The following is a 12,895-nucleotide window of genomic DNA, read 5'->3' on the forward strand; positions in this document are numbered from 1 at the left end:
GGTGTTTGACATGGGGGGCCTAGCAAGGACCCTTACTAGACACTGGGAGGGAATCAAACTTGCGACCTCAGCTCCAAAGATGTGTGGTCTTACCACCACACTATCCAGTGTAGGATATGCCTTATTGATGGCAGAATGTCCAGAGGAGCATATAGGAAGTCAACAAGGCAACAAATAACCACTGGTTACAAACAAGATATGCAGAAAAGCATTTCTTGAACCTTGAACTATAGGCTACAGCAGCGGAAGACCACATCTAAGTTAAGAACAAATGGCTGAGGCTACAATTTGCAACAAATAAGGCGATAGTTAATCATTAGTGAAAATGTCTTGATGCATGCTCAATCATCCAGGAAGAGAAATCCCAACAAGTTGATTCTGTTCATCTGGACGTCGTGTTTTCAGTGGGAGAAGTTTTCAGAGACTGAAGAAGTCACTTGGATGAGAGACAAAACATTTCTCCAACTGAAAACACGACGTCCAGATGAACAGAATCAACCTGTCAATTTTTTTATTTTTTTTGTTGCATCCTTAAATCAGCTGATTTACAAAAGTAAATCATACCAGGTCACAAAGCTCAGATCATCTCAACCTGGATTGTTGAACACTGTTGTCGAATATTAAAACTCTTCACTACATACACTCATTCAGCACTATGAAAAATTGGGGAAAATGTTGCCTGATCTGATGAGTCTCAATTACTTCTGCAACATTTAGATGTTAGGGCCAGAATTTGGATCCATCCTACCTTGTATCAGTGATTCAGGATGTTTGTGGTTTAATGGTGTGGAGGATATTTTTCATACAATTTGGTCAACTGAGCATCATCTATACAGCCTACCCAACTACTGCTGCTGACCATGTCGACCCCTTTATGACTACACTGTACCCATCTTCTGTTGGCTACCTCCAGTAGGATATCATAATCTCACAAAGCTCAGATCATCTCAACCTGGTTTATTGAACAACACAGTGAGTTCCATTTACTCAAATGGCCTCCATAGTCATTCAATCCAGTAGCGCATCTTTCGACCTTTTCTGTCATTTTTCTAATTAATCAGTTATTACAGCTTTTACGAGTACCTTTTCCATCTCTTTATGTAGTACAAATGAGTAAATTATAAGCACTACCAGTAGCCACTTGCAGATAGGGCTAAATGTTTCACTACACGTGTCTCAACAGATAAGCCACAGATTAAATCTACAGATATGCTGTTCAAACTGTAGACCAAACATCATTTAATTTCACTCACCAGAGAGGAGAGATGTCATATGTGAACAAAATGGTACATAATTATTTCATTTAATGAAAATCGAGTTAATTCTAACTGCATGTGGATGTCTTTCTCAGTCGATGACTCCTATAATAACGACTACTGTTAAATGATGCAGAAATGACTTTTATTAGATGAATAGTAACTTTTACAAAATTCTGTAAAAAAAAATCCACAATTAAGAATACATAATCACCAGCGATTTATACCATTAACTTTTAAATAAAGGCCAGTGAAACTGGTTGCATACTAAATTGAAAGTATATAAAAAAAAAGATCATAAGCTTTGCAGTGAAGCACAACCAAAATAAATAAGCATACAGCTTTGGTTTGAATTCATACATCTTTCAAATAAGCAATGACTTGCCTCATCCTGTGTGTGCACACTACACAGAAAAAGAAGAAAACAGAAACCAACTGTGACGAGGCTTTGTATATATAAAGCAATATCTTAACAGTGCATTTCAGAAAAAAAGTTGCAGTTAATTTCCTGGAAAATATTCCTGAGCCATAGGCTGAGCAGAGACAGTTGGAACTGAGTACACGTTATTTTGTTCAGGCACGTTGATCGAAAGTGTTTCACTCAAATCTAAAAAAAAAAAAAAAAAAAAAGACAGATAATTTAATAATTATTAAACCTTTCGAACCAGACAATGTTTCAAAGTATTGTTTTAGTGTATTTTTACAACATACAAACCTTCATTAGCGCGTTTGTTGCCTTGTGATGGAGAGACGTCCTCCTTTTCATCTGGGCCTAAGTCCTCAATCAGGACCTGGCCTGGGGCCTCCTTGCCTTGTGACTCTGTATAGAGGGTCTCCACTTGGGGAGGAGCTGAGGGAGGAGCAGGAGTTACAGCTGGAACAGAGTCTAGGGACTGAGCTGGGACTAAGACGGCATCTGGAGCAGGAGCTGAATCTTGGACGGGAACTGGAGCAGCAAAAGCCAGAGTCGAAGCAGGAGCAGAATTCTGCACAAACTCGAACACTGCTGCAGGAGCAGGAGCAGCAAGGATTGAAGCTGGTTGTGATTCCAGCCCAAACAGCGGAGGCAGAGAGCCGGTTATTTGGTCCTGAATGACCACAGCGGGTTCAGGTACCACCACGACTGCAGGAGTTTCCTGAAGTGCTTCAACTTCTTCCTGAACAGCAGACAGCTGCGGTGTGGGTTCAGTCTTCCTGGGCCTCCCTCTCTTCTTTGCACCACTCTTGTCCTCAGCTCTTGATCTTTTCCGTTGGCTCTCCACCCTGAGAGAGCACCGCAATTAACTTAAACAACAGTGGACATTGAAACAGGTCTTTGTGACAGTTTTGCAAAGCTAATAGTACAAAGTCCTTGACCCAGATCTGTGGCGTCAATAGAAAAAGCAGAGCAACCTTTGCTTTCCTCTTGCTCCATATTCAATATAAACCAGAGGAGTGATAAGCAGCCAGAGTGCTGATAGTGTTTTCAGCATGTACTGTACTGTACAGTGTTTCAACGCGGGCTACTAAACCTTTCTGGCTAGGACCACCACTTTCTTCTACTGCACTTAAGTGCTGAAATTTGTAGATTTCTCCAAGAGCATAGAGGTAAACATAGGCAGCAGCGCTAACACTGTCTGTGCTTTTACTACAAATTTACCCAAAAACCCACTGGTTAGTTTCCTTCTCTTCTGCTTCGGCCTTTCTCTTCCTGAGAAGGTCCCTGTCTCGCAATCGGCGACGGATCCCACCTTTGAAACAAAGAGCCGTGCACAGAAATCATTTTCATATGGTGCATTAGAAATTCAAAGACAAACTGCATGACTGGGTAATGTGCTTGACTCGTGACAATGTAGACTTTCTTCTCCTAGCTACACACTGGCAAACTTTGAAAACAGACAGATTTGTGATATTACCTAAATGTTGATCAAAGGTCTGTATCTGAGTTAACCAATAGGATTGCAGTGTATGCAAAGACATAACCAGCTCCTTCAGCATTTTGGTGTGGAAATGCTCGAGCAGCCAATTTCCAAAGTAGAGATTAATCTTTAAAGAAATCCTACCTTCCTCCTCATTTGGATTTTTATATTCCAACTCTTGTTTCTCTTGTTGCGACGTGTCCTCCATTCTGAGTCCTGCTATGAATGAATTCAACTCATTGAAGGCGGGCAAGCGCAAAAAAGACGACAGAATAACTTCTGACAGTTTTCTATTCCCACCCCTAGACGAATTATCTGGTTAACCATTACCACAGTGCAGGGAGAGTTCTTGCAACTTTGGTCTTATCATATTTGTAAAGCTGGAGGAGTTGGCACAAAACTGACAGACAGAGCGGGGAAGACAACAGCAGGTTTTGTGTGTGTGTGTGTGTGTGTGTGTGTGTGTGTGTGTGTGTGTGTGTGTGTGTGTGTGTGTGTGTGTGTGTGTGTGTGTGTGTGTGTGTGTGAGAGAGAGATAGGGTAACAAATATATATGTTGTACTAGAGCTCTTCAGCAGCTGATCTAAAGGCACTGCTGTAGCTTAACAAGAGCAAGACTTTTTTGGACAGTTTCTCAATTAGGGGTCCAATACATGTGAAGTTATTATGTTTTGAATATGATATCAAGAAAAAACACAAAAGCTCAAAATATTTCTGTAGAAAATTCATAATATTAATCCACAAATCATAAGAAATATGCCTTTTTGGTAGGTAAACCACACTACGGACCAAACAAAATTCCTGTCTTCGTCCACAGTTGGGGCATATACCCATCTTATCGCTCAGATGGCAAATTGCTCGGTTGGGTTGCGTTCGTAATCTTCTAACAACACATTGAGCCCTGATGTATGTGTGTGTGTGTGTGTGTGTGTGTGTGTGTGTGTGTGTGTGTGTGTGTGTGTGTGTGTGTGTGTTTGAGACACTCAGAGAGAGAGAGAGGGAGAAAAGAGCTATCCAGTAGAGTAAATAACACTCAACTGCCAATTGCTCCCAGCACTGTGGAGGGAAATGTTGAAAGCTCTCTTTCTAAATGTACTGATTTCTGCATGAAGGTGCTCGTAATGCACTCACTTTTCAACGTCATATGAAGAGAATCTATACAGACATTCTGCACTGGTGGAAGCTATGAGTGCTAAGAAGTGAGTGAAAACATATATGTTTAAGTATTGGTTTTCACACACTCGAATTAAAATCACAAAACACAATCATCCAAACCTTCCAGCATAGTTCCAGCAGTTCAAAAGATCCCAAACTGCACATAGTTAGCTCCTCAGCTAATAAAACTCCAACTGACACATTAATAAACCCCCTCCAGCATTACTGTTACAGCCAAAAGCAGACAGGGCTGTCATTCACACACAGCCCCACTGTTGCACAATGAAATGTGAGGAATGTCAGTGTAGATATTACAGTGCCATCTTCTGGCATTGCTTCTCAACTACCAAACACTGATTTAAAAACAGTGTCTGTGTGTATATATACACTGTGCCTTTAACAAGCATGTGGCCAGAGTTAGGGTATTTGCATTGGTTCCCCTCAGCACACTATGCAAACACATCTTGCTAACATTTATACATTTGTTATATTTACTAGACTTAAAACAGGCTATAATTTGATATGCATTTATAGTATTAAAGCTTATTCACTGATTAATTTAGAATAAAACAGAAAAAACTACAACCATAGTAGATTTTCTACTTCAACGCTGGAGAGTGTCAGGAAGTAAAGAGGAGGGGTTGTGTGGGGTACCCTACCCGTCCATATGTGTATATACAATGCTCTCTTTAAGGCAAACCACATATAGCCCTACTTTTTAGCGGTTGGGGGTAGGAATGAGCCATTTAGTAGCCAAGAAACAACACAATTATTTTTTGTTTTATTACAATGTAAAAAAGTATCGAACATTCACAAGACCCAACACACACATATACATTTTTTAAACAGGCATACGTTATGATAGTTACCTCATAATTACACTGCTTGTCTGTTGACTATAAAGCAGTAATGCATTCGAGATTTCCTGTGACACTTTTAAATGAAGAATAACAAAGTTCACCATGTGACCTACTTTATCGCCGTTTAATTGCTTGGTTGCTTATTTGTTTTGCATACGCTACACGCGTCTGTTCGTGCACATCCTTCGCAGAATAAAACCGACTTCTCAAAGAAAAACCCCGCCGTCTTCACTGAACGACACAGTACAGTAATTTCCTTGCACAAAATAAATTGCACCATAGCACCGTTTCGGGGCAGCGTCATGTTTTGTGACTGCAATGCCTTTTTTTTTTTAGAGGCGATGGGCGTTTCTGGACGCAGATGGCGCTGTTGAGCATATATTTTGTTTCAGTCCCGTTTCCCTCCATGGTTTCCCCTCTCTCCGACTAACTTAGCGTTTGGCTCAGTTCATTATACAGTCCTATATTCTCCCTCCATTAGGGCATCTCTGCCTTTGGACTGAAGATCCCAGCAAAACCCCGAGGAGAAAAGTTTAACTTTCATAGGGCAAAATGGACATGAAAAAGAGGATCCACTTGGAGCTAAGAAACAGGACACCGTCTGATGTGAGTCGTGCTTTTTTTTAAAACCAACCCTTAGTTTTCAGGCTAGCCCCTGCTAGCCTAGCTTGCTACTTTTTTTGCTTTGCGAGTGACCCTGTGTGGCTAACGTAATGGTGACCACATGGGCTTTAGATTGTGTTTCTCATTTATAACGGGGCGGAAAACAGTCGCATAACAAGCCAGAGCCTTTATGCTGGTTAGGATTGGGCGTATAGGGGCAACGAGACGAGAAAAGCTATATTCAGTCGTTACTTTGAAACGGCGATTCCCCCCAGCTTGCTGGCATTATTGCAGTGCTTTAACCGTTTCGCAGCCTCCCTGGTCAATGGTGCACACACACGATTCAGCTCCACTCCACCGTTGTAGCACAATTAGTAAACTTCTTTTTGCGCCTATATGAGGAGAAAGCAGTTTACTGTGCTGCGTTCGGCATTCACAGAGCGGTATATTTTATACAGACCTTGGAAGCCATGTTTGCTGCTAGCATAACTGCTTAAAAAAAAACGAGGAGCTTTTTTGTGTAATAATTGCAAAATTACTTTAAACTCTGGTGCTGAACAACAAACGAGTTTTGTAAACGTTAAACGGGCCGTCGCAGATCACGAGTCGTATGTTCACATTTCTGTGGAGTATACGTCTACATCAAACGGCCACAAAGATTCAGGCAGCGACAACAAAAAACACTTGGTTCACGAGTCATCCGTACCTTAAACCGCTAATGGTGAAAATACACCGCAACTCCAAAACCTTAGAGCCGGGAGACACTCAACAAACAGCCAACCGCTGCTGTTGGTGCTGATTTGTTTAAAGACACGTTGCAATCTGTAAGTTTTTAAAGGGAGTGTACATCCATTAATTCCCTCATTAATTCTTCTCTAGTTGTGCACCAAGCTATAGTATCACTTATCATCCGTGCATCGTCTTAAAGACGACGACGATGAAGATTCGCATGCTTATTGAATGAAGCCTGATGGTCCGGGGTTTCAGAACCATTCAGACTACCAGCCAGCTAACTTGGTATTAGGTTCCCGCCATATTACCCCCTTCTCGCTACCGGTCAAAGACAACAAAATCTATCCAGTTGTAAAGTAAAAACACCAAACACGACTACAATGTGCTCCAGTAATCGTTACTATTGTTAAACTTGGCGCTTGCTACCACACAGATGCATGTGTTGGCCAGCGGCTTCATTGACCGAGCCAGGCTGCTCGAATGACACGGAGATCCGGCGCACCGCGCTTCATGCGTGGGCAGCCAAAAGCTCCCCGCTCGGCGTTCCCCCTCGTATCATGCACGAAATAAAATCAATTTAACACCGAAAAACCACTTTCGGTTATATGTAAATAACGCTTATTGCTCATTCTTAATAGCACTTTCCGCCATTGAAGCGTTCGGAGGACTGCATACTGTAGCTCAGGAATCGCCATGTTGTCATTCTGTCGTCTTTGAAGCTCTGGGAGAAAGGAACTGTCTCCATCTTTGTTTTTTACTAAATTTCCGTTCTCAATATATTTCCTTCGCCACTTCGACCTGAAAGCGATGCTGTACCCTCTAATAAACTGCCAATATCGGTCGTTTGCTCGACGACAAGGAATATTCCACTTCCCCCATGAAAGCTGGTTTAACGAAAGAAAAAAAGAATCTCTTTACTAAGGGTGTATTCGCAATCCTTTCCGTTGCTGTTGGGTTGGCTAATGGCGGGCAGACAGACCTCTCTAGCTGCTCCTCTACGGCACGGCAGCGTTTAAAAGGGGCAATGGCTAGCCTGTAGCGAGCTAGCTCACAAAATCATTGCATTTGTCATTAGTGACTGCATCAGCAGGCCATGGGAAGCCGCTGCTTTGCTCTTCCTCGTTTCAAAGAAATCAATAGACGACCTGTAGCGGTCGGTTAAACGAAGCACACAGTGATAGCAAAGTGTTTTTAGATAGAGACTGAGTATCCATTTTGGTGTTTTTAATCGAGAAACGGCTGTCTTTGACGCTTGACAAGAACTTTTTTGGTAACGTTTAACAATGACTTGCGCAACCAGTGTGAGCTTTAACGGAGTCAAAGTAACTCCGCCTTCAGAGTTGTTTTTTCTAATATTTTAAGCAACTATAAAACGCCTGTAATCATTTTACACAAAGTGAAGGGCCATTTTACAAACACCACCACCCACTGATTATTAATACGTTAGGGTTGCTCTGTTCCCCGAACGCCTTTCTTAATGATTTTGTTTGGAAAAAAGTAATAATATTTGCAAAATGTATTTTGGAATATTTAACATTTGGTCTGTTTTAAAATACACTTAAGTTCTAAAAGTTTTGCAAGTAGTTGTAGTACTTGCAAATGCATTAAAAAGTACAGGTAATTTTAAAAGAATACTATTTGTTTGTTTTTTCAATCTCAGGTACGAGAACTTGTCCTGGACAATTGTCGATCAGTTGAAGGAAAAATCGAAGGTCTCACAGCTGAATTTGTCAACCTGGAGTTCCTCAGTTTGATAAACGTCGGCTTAATCTCAGTCTCTAATCTGCCCAAACTAGGAAAACTGAAAAAGGTAAGCGGGAGTGATTATTCATTCTCATATATTCATGACAAAAAAGAAAGGAGGCGGGGAAATAAAATGTGCAAAGAACCATCTGGACTAATCTCTCTTTTTACTGTCATTCATTCAGCTGGAGTTCAGCGACAACAGGATCAGCGGCGGGCTTGATGTTTTAGCAGAAAAACTACCCAACCTCACACATCTAAACCTGAGTGGCAACAAATTGAAAGACATCAGCACATTGGAACCATTGGTATGTGTTCACATGTGTTTTGGGGGTCATTTACATGCTACACACTTCACAAATAGTAAACCAGCTAATGCAGTGTTCATCATAATCATTTTGGGAAGTGAGGTTTCAGCAGCTTTGTTTTGATTACTCTACTCATAGCCAAAGGTATTTTAAGGGATAACCCATTCAGTAATTAATGGTCTCGCAAACTTCAGACAGACGGATCTCTGTCGTCTCACATTATCTCATTGTCACATGTAAACTGGAGCCTAGTACCATTACTACCACATTTCAGCGACAGTCTCATCACAGAATTTCTCTTCTCTTCTTGCCAACAGAAAAAGCTGGACAACCTGAAGAGTTTGGACCTGTTCAACTGTGAAGTGACAAACCTGAACGACTACAGAGAGAGCGTGTTCAAGCTGCTGCCCCAGCTCACCTACCTGGATGGTTATGACATGGAGGACAGGGAAGCCTCAGACTCTGATGGAGAGGTGGACGGAGACGGTGTAGACGATGATGAAGATGAAGGTATGAAGTTGTGCTTTGCTGTAGTAAAAATAAGAGCAGGTATTTTTTTTGGTTGTCAAATCCAACGAACAGACCGTAAATGAGGTTTTACCTCTGTGTTGGAACGTCCCATTGTTGTTCAAGAACAATTAAAGACTCCTCGATCATTCATGCCATTGCTCTGGTGACATGTTCGCTCATTATGAAAAATGCGTGCACCGCAGTAGCTTATTTAGAAACGGCTCCACGGCTGAGTAACGGCAATCGCTCTCTCATTTCTGTAAAGTGAAAATGTGAAAGCGATCGTCGCGATTAGCCTCCGCGCGCTCTCACTTTGCGGTCGACTGATTGTTCCTTTTCACTTTTGTGTCGCAGAAGGAGAGGAGGAAGAAGACGAGGACGGAGAGGAGGAGGACTTCGATGAGGAAGAGGACGATGAGGAGGACGAAGAGGAGGTAGAAGGAGAGGAGGATGACGAGGAAGGCAGTGGTGAAGATGAGGTGAAAAGTGAAACGAGCTTGGTGGAGCTGTCGTTAAAGCGGGTTGATGCACGGTCTCATTTTTTTTAACGTGTAAAATGTTGTTCACATAGGAGGAAGACTTTGGTCAGGATGGAGAAGTAGATGAAGAGGATGAAGACGAGGATGAAGATGAAGATGGTATGTAACTTCTTAAAGTAAATTTACTCACAATTTTGGCTCAAACATCACTACAAGAGTCAGTCGAAGTCTCTCGATATGTCTGCACAACTCAAGACTGAGACTTAATTCAGGGGTGAGACAACTTGTTGTTTTTCTTTGTTCTGTAAGATGGAAATAAAATAGACTTATGTCTTGGAAAAGTGCATAAAACAATGGAAAATTATTAACTTATAGATCATACCCAACTGTTAGAAAGCATTAAAAACATCAGAAATGTTCCAAAAATGTCAATCAATTTTGAAACAAAGAATTGAAAAACACTTAAAACATATTTACATGCATGACTTGACTTGAGTTGTCAAGTGATACAACACCAGCTGTTACACCATGTAGGGCAGTCCCCAAAGTTCTTCACGACTCCGTCAGCAATGTGGGAACCCTTCACCTGGTACACAGAAAATAGATCTATCTTGTCTTCTTGATGTTGCATCTGTTTAGAGATTACTGCTTTAGTGATCACCTGTTACTGACATTTATCTTTATAACTAAAATAACAGTAGTGCTCAGTCAATCCCAAATAACATGTGATGTGAGAATGTTAGTCACTTAACTAAGAACAAAATCTTGCACGAGGGCGTGACTGAAGATGCATTTCTTCCGCTTTATTTTGTGCTCGTAATCACGCATCGTTATAACATGTAGGGACAGCAATGTGATAGCGACCATTATTAAGCGACTCCCACAGAGTGTGATAAATGCAGAGATTGAATCTGTTTAAAATGGGTGTATTCATGCTTGCAGATGCAAGAATTTGTGTAGTTTTGGCTCCTTGTCACAACAGTTTTCTTCTTTACCTTCAGAAGCAGAAACCGGCAAAGGCGAGAAGAGAAAGCGAGACCCAGAGGATGAGGACGACGAGGACGATGACGAGGACGACGACTAAGAGCTAAAGTTGAAAACGAGAGCCTACCGAGTTACCCCTCCTCTCCCCCACAAACCCGAACGTCCACCCTCCTACAACTCACACCGCCTTTGTAATCCACGTCAACCCCCCTCCCCAGCGCTGAGCTCTTTTTATGGGGCTAGACTGTACCGAATGGGTGGGCCGAGTGGAGCTGCCCCCCACCCCCTCTTTTTTTTTTTTTTTTCTCCCCCTTCCCCCCATGGAACTGAGAGCCACCCAACACCCTCCACCTCACCCCACTCACGGCCCCCGAGGTTCTCAGGCAGCCCACCACTCAGCATTCCACAATTTCACTGTCGATCCCTCTTTATGTATTCCCGTGTGAGGACTTTGGGACTGGTATCTAGTTTTGGGTCTGTGCTTTTAATATTTTGTTGGATGAATAATTTTTGTTGTTGGGTTTATTATTTCTCTTTTGTCTTTTAAATTTTTTTTTCTCCGTTCCTTATTTTTCCCAATAAAATTATTGCTATAGCAGCTGTGCAACCAGCGAGCCATGATTTTTAGTGTGGCTGCCTGTTGCACAAATCAAGGTTGTAGCTACATTTTTACTTTCTGTATGACAAAAAAACAACTTTGTAAATAAAATGTTAACATTTTGTGCTTTTCTTTCTTCATGCTCCTCTGTCCCCAAATTATTTCAAGAGGATGGAAGGATAACTCTTCTCAGCACTGGGTAGTACTGGGTTTGACCCCATTTTGCCATCAGAACTGCATTAATTTTTTGCAACACAGATTCAACAAGATGCTAGAAACATTCCTCAAAGATTTTGGTCAATATTGACATGATGGCATACAGTTGCTGTACCAAAATAACTCTGGCACTATTGTTTCACTGAATCACTGAAACAATACAGGATAAATTTATGCTTTCATCGTTGTTTATGACAAATCCTGACCCTACTTCTTCTATCCAATTTTGGTGAGGCTGTGGGAACTGCAGCCTCTGTTTCCTGTTTTTAGCTGACAGGAATGGTCTTCTGCTGTTGAAGCCCAAAGAGATGCTCTTCTGCATACCTTAGTTATAACAAGTGGCCAATAAAGTTATGGTTGCCTTTGTTACCCAGAGACCTCAGTTTCCTGTTAGCTGACAGGAGTGGGGCAGAATGTGGTCTTCTGCAGATATAGCCCATCTGCTTTAAGGTTCAAGAGACGTTCTTCTGCATATCTTGATTGTAACGAGTTTGTATTTGCCTTCCTTTCAGCTCATAACATTTCCTGACCGCTGTGTAATTCCTAGAGATGGTTGTGTGGGGAAAACCCAGTAGATCAACATTATCTGAAATACTCAGCCTAGCCTGTCTGACACCAACAACCTTGATGCATTCAGTGTCACTTAAATCACCTCTCTTCGTTGTTCTGATCCTCCATTTGATTTTCAGCAGATCATCTTGATCACATCTAAATGCGCTGGGTTGCTGCCATGTAATTGGTTCATTAGATATTTATGTTGCTGAGCAGCTGAACAGTTGTACCTAACAATGTGGCCAGTGAGTTTAAAACATTATAATGACCAGTAGTGACGTAAGTGGACAAAATGCACCCAAAGTCTTTCACATAAAATTCCTTTTGCCCAGACACAACAGGAAATACCAAATGCAGCAGATTTAAAAGCCAAATCTAAAAAAAAAATTTGCCACCTGTTAATTTTGTTTTTCCTTTCTTTTCTTTATGTAATCTGCTATGCAGCAATATCATGGGGAAAAGAATCAACTGGCAAATTCAGAATGCTGAAGCCTCACTTTGGCTTTGGCTGAACTTAAGAATACATTCCTACACAGAACAATTGCTTCTTTTTGTCACAGGACAAAGGCACTGTTTCACAGCCGATACGAACAGGAGAAACACTTACTGTATAACAATGCATATATACAATTTGGTGTCTGTAAAATAAGGACAGAAAAAAGCCTTTCAGCCAAAGTTAATTTTGGGGGCTCAGAAATCTGAGTTCGACTATTGAAATGGGGACCAAAGTTGGTTTGTGTTTTTTGTCTTTTCCAGCATAAAATTGACTCTTGGTGTATCTGTCTGTGCACTGCAGCTCACTGGGAAATGAAACAGAGAAAATTCAGTTCTAAAACACTGACTTTAGAAAATACCCATTTTGACTTATTCAGCATCATATTTGGTTCAACTGCACTTTGCCAGATGAGGTCTGTGAATTTTGTCTCCGATCATTCACACTGGAATCATGTTGAGAGGGGGCATTTAGCAGCGCCTTTAAATGCACACATGGGTGCTTAAGT

At 41.4% G+C, this 12,895-nt stretch overlaps 2 protein-coding genes across 3 annotated transcripts; one reads left to right on the forward strand and one right to left on the reverse strand.

The window, feature by feature from the left end:
• Window positions 1–1,384: 1,384 nt before the first annotated feature.
• hemgn (hemogen) lies at window positions 1,385–3,635 on the reverse strand. Of its 2 annotated transcripts, none has more exons than XM_026171279.2 (4): window positions 3,299–3,635; window positions 2,896–2,986; window positions 1,972–2,519; window positions 1,385–1,863 (listed from the first exon to the last, which is right to left on the reverse strand). In XM_026171279.2, exons 1-4 carry the CDS (start codon window positions 3,360–3,362, stop codon window positions 1,757–1,759), a joined length of 810 nt encoding a protein of 269 aa, XP_026027064.2. In that variant the 5' UTR covers window positions 3,363–3,635; the 3' UTR covers window positions 1,385–1,756. The 2 variants fall into 2 exon arrangements, with proteins under 2 accessions (XP_026027064.2, XP_026027066.2); XM_026171281.2 differs by having other exon boundaries at window positions 2,908–2,986; window positions 3,299–3,563.
• A 1,674-nt stretch (window positions 3,636–5,309) lies between these two features.
• Window positions 5,310–11,248, forward strand: anp32b (acidic (leucine-rich) nuclear phosphoprotein 32 family, member B). Its single transcript, XM_026171283.2, has 7 exons — window positions 5,310–5,775; window positions 8,165–8,314; window positions 8,433–8,555; window positions 8,873–9,065; window positions 9,420–9,544; window positions 9,637–9,703; window positions 10,546–11,248. The coding sequence occupies exons 1-7, from the start codon at window positions 5,722–5,724 to the stop codon at window positions 10,626–10,628; spliced, it is 795 nt and encodes a 264-aa protein (XP_026027068.1). The 5' UTR covers window positions 5,310–5,721; the 3' UTR covers window positions 10,629–11,248.
• The last annotated feature ends 1,647 nt before the right edge of the window (window positions 11,249–12,895 follow it).

This window comes from Astatotilapia calliptera, chromosome 6, assembly GCF_964374335.1.
Source record: "Astatotilapia calliptera chromosome 6, fAstCal68.1, whole genome shotgun sequence".
Lineage (NCBI taxonomy): Eukaryota > Metazoa > Chordata > Actinopteri > Cichliformes > Cichlidae > Astatotilapia > Astatotilapia calliptera.